This window comes from Pithys albifrons, chromosome 1 (genome assembly GCF_047495875.1).
Source record: "Pithys albifrons albifrons isolate INPA30051 chromosome 1, PitAlb_v1, whole genome shotgun sequence".
NCBI classification, from domain to species: Eukaryota; Metazoa; Chordata; class Aves; order Passeriformes; family Thamnophilidae; genus Pithys; species Pithys albifrons.
This window is the reverse complement of record NC_092458.1, coordinates 47,637,194-47,650,652: the sequence shown is the minus strand read 5'-3', so window position 1 is coordinate 47,650,652 and position 13,459 is coordinate 47,637,194. Positions and strand designations below refer to the sequence as shown.

General features: G+C 36.5%; 1 protein-coding gene across 1 annotated transcript in view; it reads right to left on the bottom strand.

Annotated features, from left to right (window-relative positions):
- Nucleotides 1-13,459, bottom strand: part of KLHL1 (kelch like family member 1) — a 229,987-nt gene that overhangs the window by 75,241 nt on the left and 141,287 nt on the right. Inside the window, exon 5 of the mRNA XM_071570584.1 lies at nt 12,543-12,755. Coding sequence (XP_071426685.1) covers nt 12,543-12,755 — 213 coding nt within the window. The remainder of the gene's footprint in view (nt 1-12,542; nt 12,756-13,459) is intronic.

Here is a 13,459-nt window from a genome sequence, read left to right as displayed (position 1 = left end):
AATTATGGACTCCCTGACATACATGCAGGAACAAAAGCTCATATTCAAACACTCTGTGGGGCTCAAACAGATGCATGATTAGGCTTTTAATATTGTATCTTCAGATCTAAAAGATTTTTTTTTCTGCAGAAAATACATCCCATTTCTTTTTCTTACTTATTTCAGTTGAAAATTTACAGCCCATTTTCTGAGCAGTTTGCTAGTTTTGGCTGGGATAGAGTTATATTTCTTCATACTGACTGGTATGGGACAGGGTTGGTATCACAGGGTTGGCTTAGCTATTGCAGAGCAGTTCTTACACACACCCAACTCCACCAGGGTTGCACTTGGGGTGCACAAGAAGTTGGGACGGGTGACCCCAACTGACCAAAAGCATATCCCAGATCACAGGGTATCGGGCTCAGCATAAAAGGCTGGGAAAAGAAGGAAGAAGGCGGGGGGGGGGAGGGAGGGAAATTCAGAGTGATGGTGTTTTTCCAAGTCACCATTACATATGCTTCTCTGGGGACAGTCCCTTGTTGCGGGGCAGAAGCTTGCATGCCCTCATAAGGTTGAGAGCTATGCTGGCAGTGGTATGTGCCTCCAGTAGGGTCTCCCATGCCAGACAGGTCTCCACTGAAGAGTCAGACAAACTGTGTTCATAGGCTGGATGGGCTTTCTAGCCGACTGGCAACCATCCTAGGAGAAGGACAACTAACTCCAAACCTGGGCAGATGGAGCTCGCTTAGTCCTGTAAGGCCATCCAACTAAGAGAAGGATACTCTAACTAAACCTTCATCCTGAGGTATTTGCTGTCACTGTCCAAGCTCACTAGGCCCTGGCAGATGATCTTTAGGAATAAAGGGTGGGGCCAGTTCCGTGCACACTGTGCCTCACCTAAAAAATCCATTTTTGAAGGGTTCACCCACATTGCAAAGCCCTGTAGCGACAGGCGAGGGTTGAAACGGCAGGTGATAGGAAGCAGCTGGAAGCCGCAGACCCAACCTTGCATGCAGGTGGTTCCGGATATGGGTCATTCGAGCCTTGACCCCGGAGATGACAGTCTCTTGAGGCAGCATCCTGAATGACCAAGCAGCCTTTTCTAGGAACAGCACTGCTTGCTCCACACGGAGAGGGGTCTAGAAAAGGTGGCCTAAACAAAGCTCATCTCCACACCCAGTTGGATAACTGTGGCAAACCAGCATCGTCTGATGTGGTCAAACAAAGACAAAGAGACAAAGGCATACACCTGCCTTCAAAGGTGTATTCAAATTGACACTCGCATGTTGGAGATACAAGGACTCCCTGAAACAACACCTCAGCCTTGGCCATATTGACTGCCACCAATGGTCCACTCTGGCCTCCAATTGGGATTCATGGAGACACACCATTCATGACGCTGCTGCTTCCTTTGAGAACACATGCGGAATCAGTTTTGAGGAGAAAAGACAATGTAGAAAGAACCGTTCCTCGCCAATAACGCGTAAGGAGACTTTCTGCTGTGCCTTTTGTGACCGGACTTGCCTATTGTACATTGGCCTTTTTAGCCACCAGCACGCTGCAGCAAGTGTAGGTAATGCCCTTCCCAAATCTTCATTCATGAAGCCTAGCCATGATGATGATGATTATATAGGATGGAGCCCTGCTTTCCTGGAGATGGATTAACACCTACTTGGTGTTCAATTCCTTGCATTGCTTTTGCCCACAGCTTTTGCTTCACTTACTAAACTGTCTGTATCTCAACCCATGTATTTCCTCACTTTTCCTCATCTGATCCTCTCTCCCATCCCATAAGGGATGGGGGGTGAGCAAACAGCTGTGTGGGCTGAGCTGCTGGCTAGGGTTAAACCACAACACCTGCTTTTCTAATCTTAAACATCCATACTGCATAGTTTTTGCGTGAAGGTGCTTACATGCTTGTAAAAGTAAAGACAATTATATTAGAATCTAGAATTCTCCAATACTATGGGTTAGATCTAAATTAATTTTCTTCCTTTGTTCAAGGTAAAAATGAAAAATAATTATGAAATTAATTATAGAAAAGCACTGGGGAAGGGAATTAAAGTATGGCTTCTTTCATTATCACTTAAATTTTTGCTCTTGCAACATTAAATAAATATTCTAATTAACATCTATTCTTGAAATGAACAGATGCAAGTAAGAGAGCATTACGGCTTTCTTGGCAATGCATGATATTCATATACATGCCTAGATTAGAAATTTAAATGGTTTCCACTAGTAATAGTATTAATTATTCTCAAGCAAAATCAGCAAGAAATTCCCATCATGAGTATTATTTTCAAATAAGGAGACACATCAAATGTTATCCATACCAAATTAAGTATTCATGAAAAAATCCTAAGAAAATAGGAATGAGAACACGGTTTATGTGCGAAAGTATTTGGGGCTATTGATTAAGCATACATTATTTCTCTGTTTAAGAATTAGAGAACAAGAATAACTTTAAAAATTTTAAAAATTCAGATTGAAATTTAGAATAGTACTCAAACACTTCACTGTTCCCTTTAATTTTAAACAATGGAAAAATACAAAAGTTATTAACTCTTGAAAATCTCAAAGCAATCATACATAAAGCTGAAATTTAAACTCCATTTCTAAATCCCATTTTATCAATACCAACCTTAGCAATATTACTTAAAAGACCTTTTGTTTTGCTAGGAGTTGAATGAATTGAGATAAATCCAACATAACCATCTGCTTTATTCACTTGACTTGTAAACAGGGACCTTACATGGAATTCTTAAAACAAAAGCTGATATCTAATTTATAATTTTGAGATTTTGCTTGCTTTTAAAGCAATCATTTCAACATATTGTCTTAGAAATAAAAGAGCAAAAAGTATCTACAAATTTAATTTTCCAAATTTAGTATGTCTTATTTTGTTTTATTATCTACCATCTTTTTTCAGCTCATTGAACATTGTGGATCTGTCTGGAATTCTTTTTTTCTGATTCATGTTTAATTAATGATTTCAGTAAAGTTGTTTTAGCTCAGAGATTTCCAGGCACTTTTCAGTGGTAACACAAATATTCAGTACATGAAATTCAATATTTGTGTTGCTTATGGACTAAATTATTCATAATGTGTTAGTCAAGCCAGCTGCTCAGTCAATGCAAGAAGAAAGACTTTACTAAATCCCTCAGACTTCTGTATTCTCAGAGAAACATTATTTTCTTCACAGCACTAAGACACAACAGACTTAATGATCTTAAAGAAACTCTAGACCAGTTCTTGCTTGAAATGGATGGCTAATCATTTCTATTATGAATAATCTATATTAGGATTTACTGCTTAGACACCACAGACTTTCATTAGCCTGACTGCAAGTCTGTGATTTGTGTACCCATGCAGGTGAGAATGTATTGCAAAGAGGTCAGTCACATGGCAATAATAGTGAATGGTCTTGGACTGAGATTTTGAAAAAAAATGTGTTTTCTGTCTGAAAACTGAATTCTGACATCTACTATGCTTGCAGTTTTGATTATCAAAGTCACTGGCAGAGGAAATAAGTGCAGTATTCAACCGATTTGCCATTTCTCTTTTTCACACACAAGTTATAAATAATTTCATATTCAGAAGAAACTTTAAACTAACTTTCTACCATGAAGTTACAAACCCCAATTCCTTCCCACACCAGAGTACAAAGCCCAGACCAAAACAAAAAGAATATAGCCTAGTCGACGTTTGTATTCCTTAACCTGTCATTATATTACTCTAATGAATATATTAGAAAAATAATCAACCACCTCCATACATACATATTCCCTGTGGCTGAACATTTGATACAGAAATGAAGATACTGATTTCTGGCCCTCCTTCTCTTGAATAAACTAAGCAACAGAATTGGAATATTCATTGGTAGCATCTGTAGGAAGTAATTAAACTGTGGTGTTGCAATCACTTTCACAACATTAACTCTTCCCCAAAGCTTATGATTTAAGGAGCACATTTATTAAAATCTTCAGTATTATTTTCTGTAAGTGGACCATTGTTATCTTTTATAACACTGTTCAAATTTTAAGTTAATTTGCAAATATGCCCATGTTTTTTTGGCACACATGCTGACTTTTGTTGAACTACTAGTACTATCAGGTCTATCTTTGAAACTGGTAGGAATTTGACCAATTTACTTATCATCCTCATGCACTCATGATTCAAATGTTACTCAGCTTAGGAAAACAGCCTCTTAAAGTAATTATTAAGTTTTATTTAGTAATTATTAATTTAGTATTTATTTAGATAAACTTAGGTGAGATGAATGTCTCTTAGAGCACCTTGGAATTTTTTCTCCTCTGTTCCTTGAGGAAAAAATTAAGATCATAATTCTGAGAACCATTATATTAAAATACTACATAAGAAATAAGAATGGTTCTAGAGGTCAAATTGCATTCAAAAGGAAGTTAAAAAATACTTTCAAAAAAGAGAAAATATAAAAAATATCCCAACAATAGAAGCAACAAGGTTAGCCTTTAAAAAAATGTTTTTATTGTCTGGTCTCCTTTGGTTTAAAGGCAGATATCTTTATTTGAATATTTTCTGAATCAAATTCTTTATTTTTTCTTCTGAAAGTGATAAATCAAATAGAAGATTAGGCAAAAGCATGAAAGATGATAACAAATAGAACACAAATGTTATTCAGTCAGTAGAAACTAATAGCCTACACTTAAAATTTACTGGAAATTACATGTTTTTTTTTATTTTTAACTGCAGTTACCTGTTAACTGAAGATAGCTGTAATCTAGCAAAATTGATGTAATTTTCATAAAACCCCTACAAGAGAATAAAAACAAAGAAATGCAACATAAAAGAAGCCTTCTTTTCCCCCCATAAATAATATTTTCCTTATTCAAATATGATCTTCAGCTCCAGAAGTAGGCAAAAAGGATGGATAAGAAAACCATATACAGAATTGGAACTGTGATTTTTCTATTATGTTGAATCAATTTACGGAAGAAGGAAGAATGAAGACAAATGTATTACACTGCAAAAAATAGGAACAACGTTATGGAGGCTAAGTCCAACCAATCTCTTAACCTCCCTTTTTCCTTCATTTTTACTTAAAACTGACAGATTTCAATGACGTCAACAACAATAGTGGTTTATACTTTTAAAATTACCTGTTGTTAACAATTGTTAACAATTGATTGATCTTTGCCTACTTTCAGTGAGTTATGTTTGCATGACCTCTGGAGGTATGATTTGTGGAACACCAAAAACTAGCTGCAAAACTTGCATATAGATATGTATTTTAATCTTTCCTGGGGTCAACTCTTACCTGTTACTTTCCTCATAAGCTAAATACTCGAAATCTAGTTTAGATACCTCTACACTAAATTACAGAAATCACTACTGATCTGGTTGAGCACACCCTCAGCAAGTTTGTTGATGACACCAAAATGCGAGGAGTGGCTGACAGTGACTGAGAGAGGGTTGTGCTGCCATCCAGAGGAACCTCAGCAGGCTGGATAAAGGTGCTGACAGGAACCTCATGATGTTCAGCAAGAACAAGTCCTGCATCTAAGGAGGCACAACTTCAAACACTAGTATATTCTGGGAAATATTATAAAATAGAATGCTTTCATAAAATAATTGTTGTAAATCTTTGCCAAAGTAGAATTAATTTAAGGAGACAAGGTCTGTATTTTGTATGCATCATTATAATTCCCTCAATTACTTTATGACCACGTGCACAAATAACTAGTGAAAATACAATCTTCCACTAAACAAAAATATCCCAAACATGTTTAGCAGCAAACCTTATGCTCAATATATGATGAGACACTGAACAAAAAGTCAGGTAAGTTGTCTGTGTGACACATAAAGAAATAGTATTACAGAACTATGTTGTCACAACTTTTACTTTTTACTCATGACAGGTTCAAGGAATTCAGATATTTAACTGATATTTACTGATATTCACTAAACGTTATTGATAGAAAAATGCATTTGGAATTGAATGTCACACACAACTATCTTCAATGGTTATCATTTTCACTGTTTATAAATGCTCACATGTCACTTATCTACACAAGAAATGCCAGTCATATTGACAGGACTGTTGGACAACTGGAATTAGCTAAAAGATTAAAAAAACCAAACAACCAAGCAAGCAAAAAACCCCTTTGGATTGTATCTGCACACTGCCTTGAACTATTATATCTTTCTTCAGGTAAAATATTAGTTGACAAGCTACATCCACAGGCAGAAAAGCTGCTATAAAAAAGTAAGTTATTTTTACTGTATGATCTATCTAAGAAAAGTAGAGAAATACCAGCTTATATTGTTTGTACTGGCTCTACTCAACTGTCACTTCACAGGCAACTGACATTTCGGACCCAGATTTCCCCTACAATGATAAATCAATAGAGGAATATGGAGATCATCATAGAAACATCCCTTAAATCTCATTTCTTATGGACTGGGAATTTATTAGTTCTTTAGCTAATTAATTTTTATTTACCTGAAATTAACATATATATTACTTTAAAAATGTTATCAAACTTCCTCACATTCCCAAATTTATATTATTCTGATAGTGGCTGACATTCAAATTGAGTAATTGCTTAATCCACTTGCACAAAACCAGGCATTTGGCACCATTTGTGATGCCACACAGTGTCTAAGAATCTACAGCGGGCCAATAAATGTGGCACTGGATTTATGAAGGAATGCTTCCAGAAAATGTGCTGGGAGCCAGACAGCATGATCATCCATGGAACCTTTCAAATCAGCACAGGGGTTGGTGCCTGTGTATTGGAAAGTGCACTAGGTCTTCATTGTCTGTAGTGAAGGTTAAGAATCTAGCTGATGTGGAGAAGCCTACACACACAGGCGAATAAGAAGTCGTGTAATACCTTCAATCTTTTCAGATTCAAGTTATAATCTCCTGCTATGTAATTCATTTAGTAATGATTGAAAGAATTCACAAAATGTTGTAGAGGATGACTGAATATACACACATAGCATTTACCTCAGACCAGTAGGTAAGAACCACCCTAAAAAGCCTAGAACTCTGGTCAGGAGTGAATTCTTATAAGCTGCACTCCTCTAGTGATGCTAGAGGTGGTAGGAGAACTGAAAAAGCTTCTCATTTTATATTATCAATCACACTGCTCTGAAGGAGAAATTTAAAGATTGACTGACATAGAATGATACCCTCCATTTTGACTAAGCAAAGGAACCTTCAGGTGTTTCATTCCGCTCAATATATATTGAAAAGGTCAGAACTCAATGAACATAAGTCTGACAATTGTCTGGTTAATTGTTTTTTTTTGTCTGTTTGTTTTTAGCATTACAGAGAAATACCTCTTTCCCAAATGTCAGCTGAGCTGTGGAAGGAATTCACAAGCTTGTCTCATAATGTCAGTTATCCAAGCTAGGATTTAAAGGGTTTCTACTGCATTACTACATGCAAATTCACATACACTTTTAAATTCCTTTACAGTCTGATGTAATGTGTGCATTCTAAGGAGATTGAGAGGCTTAGCATTTCCTACAGGTTACCTACGGCATCTCTGTATAAAAAAGAACAGAAACCATGTGGATCCATTCACTTTCTCTCCAGTGACTTACAGGGTATTTAAGTACTTCATTTTATAAGGACTGCATTGTTTCTGCTCCTGGGCAAGAAATGTAATTTAGATCCCTATATTGGATTTACTGGATCTGAGCCACAGCACAATACTCAAAGACTATGCATTATCCTACTGATGCAATTTGCAAGCCTCTGAAAGTAATATTATTAAAAGTGTTGAGAGAAAAAGGCAGTAACATCTATGTTTCACCCTATGCTATTTTTAAAGTTTCCTAACTAACCAGTGCTCTACTGTTACAAGCAGTTGCAAACAATGGCCATTATAAACAGCACACTGGCAGAGTACAGGCTATCATAGCTTAACCATTTTTACAAGGAAATATTTGTGCTTTTTATATCCTGCACAAGTTGAGAAATACTAAAACAGAGTATAACTTCCTCACTCTTTTCTGTCATGCTCTTCTAGGTGCTCTGTATTGTGTGTTAATCTCTAACTCTTGCTTGTAAATTCCTTCAACAGCCCAGTCATTAGAGACTCCTCACACTCTTAAGAAACACCATAAAAATAATGTTATGTCCAACAGAAGCTGCACACATCCTTGGCTCGTGCTGTAGCCTCAACATTTACAGATACATTACACTGTGTACAGATGACAAAGAGCAGATACCAGCTTTTCACCGTAGCAAATGGGATTACATCATTAATAATCAAATTAGGCAGAGTCTCAAACATGTTGATAAATGGCACTGTTTCCAGGTACAGCTTGAGTCAGGGAATAGGAGATACCAAAACTATTCTGTTTTGGAAAACGTGGATGGAAAATTTCTCGGTATAGATTGTTAAAGGTTCAAACACAGGAAGGTGGTGTTGGGAAGAGCCCCTCAGAAAATTTTTCTCACCATACCAACACAAAAGGTTTGGGCTTGGAGGGCCAGGACCGAGGACAAAAGATGGCTGATGACTTTCAGATTCCAGCTGAATGGTGGTGTGGAGGTGAGAAAACAGAACCCCAGCACCTGGGTGTGGGGAGACGTTTTTCTTTTTCCCTGTGTGCTGGCTTGACTTTTTTTCTGGGGGTTTCTTTGGACAGCTGCAGAAAAAGAGCCACTGATTACTGGTGAGAGCTTTTTCTGACTGTGCTTTTTGCTTTTCCCTCTCCATCTCTGGGCACCCTGAGAGAGAGGAGAGACACAGCTGCTTCAGGACACACTGCAGACCCTTTATTTTCTTTCCTGGAGACCGACTTGGACTGAAAGGAGATTCCTGGGAATTATCACCATGCTTCCACTCCCAGCTTTTCCTTCTTTGTTTGGAACAAACGACAAGGAGAGAGGGAGAGAGTCCATGTGAGTGTCCACTCCCTGTCTCTCCCTCATTGGGAAAAGACTGAGAATTCACCTCTCAGCCAGCTGAGGTGTAACACTGACACTGTCCATAATATAACTGCTCCAGGAGGAACCTACTGTTTGGGGGTTGTTCTCTTTTGTTGTTATTTTTGGTGCTGGGGGAGTAATTTGCTCTGGTCTGTTTACAGTATATATAGTAGTTAAGAAGAGTTATCCTTCTTATATCCATTTTCTAATTAAAGTTCCTTTTTCTTACATTTAATAAGGAGTGACGTGATTATTGTGGAATACCTTTACGTATTCTAATCAGACCTTAACGGATATAACTTTCCACAGCTATAGATTTTCACCTCTAAGGAAACACTTCATAAAAACATTCTACTATAAAAGAATGAAACAAATATATATGTATGTGTCCATGTGTATGTATATGTGGAATAATGGATAGGGCTAAAAGTTAAAGGAGAATAGAGAATTACAGAGGAGACCCAACTGCTGCTTGCCAGATGTAACAAGGTCATGATGCCCCACAAAAGTTTCCCAAAACAATGATGTTAGCCCCCGTTATGAACGATGCAACAGAGAGGAGAGTGACGTGAAGGTGTCGTGGACTCCCACGTGACAAGGTATGTACATTCATGCACTAATACAGGGTGGGGACGATCCAGCTCGAAAGTAGCTTGTCAGAACAAGAGCCAGCCCTGTGCCCTCGCCTCAAAGAAGGCAAGTGGTATGTTGACCTGCATTAGACAAACTATTGTCAGTAAGTCAAGAAAAGCTAGATGAGCATAAATTAAAATACATTTTCTGTGTGGATCAACATAAAATGTATGCAACACCTGTTGAAAGGAATTAAATAAATGTAAAATTATTTCTTATATTGGTCAAGCCACCAATCTTTCTAGTTTGACTTGAATGAAGAAATATGAACTGGTTTAGTTTAGCAGATGGTTTCAGGCAAATCAAAGGAGCAAAAACATTCTGTGGCAACATGGCAAGTACTATTATTTCATTTTCAACTTCATGATACTTACCTTTTAACATGTTAATACTGTTTGGCTTCTCCTAAATTCTACTATTGAATTATGAATTACATTATTTGATATCATACTACTTAAGTCTGACTACATTGCCAATATAATTACTGCACCTTGAGAGTTAAATGAGGTATTATGAAAACTCAGGCTATAAATTTAAACCTTCATTTTAAGAAGATCTCAGTACAATTTTCCCAATCTGTTAATAATCTTTGTAGTCTTAAATGACTTCATCTGTTTTAGTGAATATAAAAGTAAGGAATCCAAATATTTTTTTCTGAAAGGTCCAGTGATTAGCTGCTAATTTTGACCTGGTTTCTTTCCAGAAAGCTCTTCAGTTAATTTTCAGTGCAATGAAAATTATTGAGAAATTATTTGAGTTCTAAAAGACATACAATGGAATTAATTTTGAGGTTAACACAACTGTTTTAGGAGTTTATAGTTAATCATCAATCATGTGAGATAACAATTATAAAGGGAATTGCCTTTAATGCTATGGATAAAGAGCTGCAACACTTAGTTTGGTAATTTTGGGATCACTGGTTTACATGCAAATAGTAGTGCAGAGGTAAGCAAAGTAAGTCATGTCTAGATGTAGTAAAATACCTATTGACAGGAGAGGGATGCAGCTAAATTTGTGAGCTATATATTTAGAATTTGTAACAGGGTTTAAAGCTTATTAATATAAAACTAGTTTGAAATCTTGCCTCTAAGTTATTTCAGCTGATACTTATGTACCATGAAACCACAGAACCATAAAACAGCCCGGGTTGGAAGTGACTTTGAAAGATCTTCTGATCCAGCCTTTCATGAGAAAGGGAACATAGAAAAAAATGAGACCATTCCATACCTTACCCATGCCTTACACACACACATACATATGTACACATATACATACATAACCTGCTATTTTACATAAGACTATTGAAAATGAAACTTTTTAATCTTTTCAGCATTTTCAGCAATTCACAGAACAGAAAAAACAGTTGTATTCCTTTCATCTGACTCCCAATAGTCTCAATTAACTCACAAGATATTGGTAGATCTTGAAGATATTAAAGTTAAAAGATATTTATAAATTAAAAAGAAAATTATATGACTATAAAGAAAATTATTATTCAGAAATAGTGCAAGGACCAGTAACCATCAAAGCCTTCATGATCATTCTACACAACATGAGCTAGAGGTGAGAATGGTGTGTGAACAACTTAAGATACATTTTGTAAATGCTTGGCAGATTAAAAAAACCCACAACATTTCAAACACTGCAGTTATGCACGGTGTTGTGTTTGACCTTCTCAATTGACAAAGACGTTGTAAAATAAAAAGCTCATTTTTGACAATGAAACCTTTAGATTTGTCATATTTGACTGTTTCCTTTACACATTTTGTATTGGAATGTGAAAAAAACCAAACCAAACACCCAAACCTCAGAGCTGTATAAGCAGTGCTCAGCAATAGCCAAAACATAAATTTTATCCATAAATGAAAAGCACAGCACCATATGGATTGCTGTAAAGAAAAAAGTTCACTCCACTACAGCCAGACTCTGCATATTAACTGAAGGACAACAGAATTATTGAAAAAATTGCTATTAAGTTGTCCAAAAGAAAAAAAAAAAGGAAACTGAAGCCTGAATCATAGATTCATTGAAGCATTCATAGGAAGGGAGATCCGAAGGACCTTCAGTGGTCAACTAGCTCAACTTCTCCCTCAAGTCAAGGCTGATGACAACACTAGATTTAGCATCTGGTTTAGGTAATTCAGGAAAACCTTCAGTGAAGAAGATCATTTAGACTTTGAAAATATTGCTGCATTTGTTCACTGCACTCCAAGTGATTCCCCCTAAGACAATGTCAAGTTTGAACTGTCCATGGTACAAGTTTGGCCGCCTTCTTACAGTTTTTGATACTTTCATGAATTTGATTCCATAATCTTCCTTGCAGATATTAAGTTGCTATTAGGTCATCACTTAGCCTCCTCTTCACTAGACTAAGCAAGCTTACTTCTTCACCTTCTCCCTTCCTAGCTGATATATCACCTTGGTAGCCTATCCCTGGACCTTTTCTAATTTGTCCCTATGCCTTTCTAATTGTGGAGTATAAAACTGTAAACAATATTGCAGGAGCCTGAGCAGCATCAGATGTTAGGAGAAAAATAACTTCATATGGCCTGTTGTAGAACAATATACAGTTTTCCTTATTCATACTGTTGACTCATACTCAGCCTGGTATTCATTGTGAGCCCCATGTGTTTGATTCGTTTTTTGTCATTGTTGGTTTTTTTGTTTTGGGTTTTGTTTTGTTGTTTTGCTTGTTCTAATTTTTTTTTCTGAGAATATTTACTGTTCTACCTGTCTTTCTTAGCATGTTAAGAAATCTGAAGTTGCTCCTCTTCAGTTTCTCAACTCTGTCCTTCTGGGATATCTGTTGACCCAATCCTCAAGTCTATTGAGATCACTCTGGGTGAAGGGCTAACATTAATTTTTCTAATTCTGTACAGGTTTGTTTTTAAACACAGAGAGTACTCGGCAGTTACAGATTATAAACTGATGTGAGTTTTCACCATAACACAAAAATGATGATGTTGTTGCTGTTGTTATTATTACACAATTTTAAAAATACCTGAGGTGGAAGCAGTGGTAATCTGATATAAGCAAGTAGCATACTTAGGTCGTTGCATCGCCTCTGCATATCATACTTCACCCACATCATTAAGGCATGGAAAATGGTCTCTTCATCAGGAACATTGACATCATCACTGGCAAGAAGTTTATGGAGTTCTTCAGCTGGTAGAAGTAAAAATTCTTGATTTCTTATAACTTCCATTATATTCTCCTGAGAAAAAGAGAATATTTCAGATTCAGTAAATACTGGAAGAAAATAAAAACAGCTGTTACAGCTAATAAGACTACAGGATTAGTCTATATCCTCCACACCCAGGCATGGATATGCTCTGCCATATTCTTACAGCTTAGAAAAACAAACCACAGTTGATTAGAGTTCAGAAGTTACAGTTGCAATTTATGTAGAAATATATTCAGAAAAATATGAAAGTTATATTATAATATTGTAATCAAGAATTGTCAGAACTAGCAAAGGCTATTGTTCAAAATTTTTATAAATTCAGTTGTAATTGAGCATATTCAATGTATTGTATATCATGCACATACCACATTTTCCTTTATTTTTTTAGTCTGATTGATTTCTTAAATAACTTGTCAATCATATACAATTATACTACCAATATCCAGATGATGTCTGTCTATACATATGGCAAGGCTGATAGGCAGATCAACACCATGAACTTAGCATTATTTCTTGAACTTGTTTAGAACAGATTGGTAACATCCAGTTAAAAAGCCAAACCTATATACATCAATTAAGATCTCACAGTATTGAAATTTATAATACCATCATAGTTTAGGAACTCTCCAGTTCAGTGCCCCCACCAAGACTCTCCAAACCACTTGCTGCTCTCTCACTCCTCTGCCTTTCCACCCTTGGGGTAGGCTGGAGAGGAGAATTGGAGGCACAAAGGA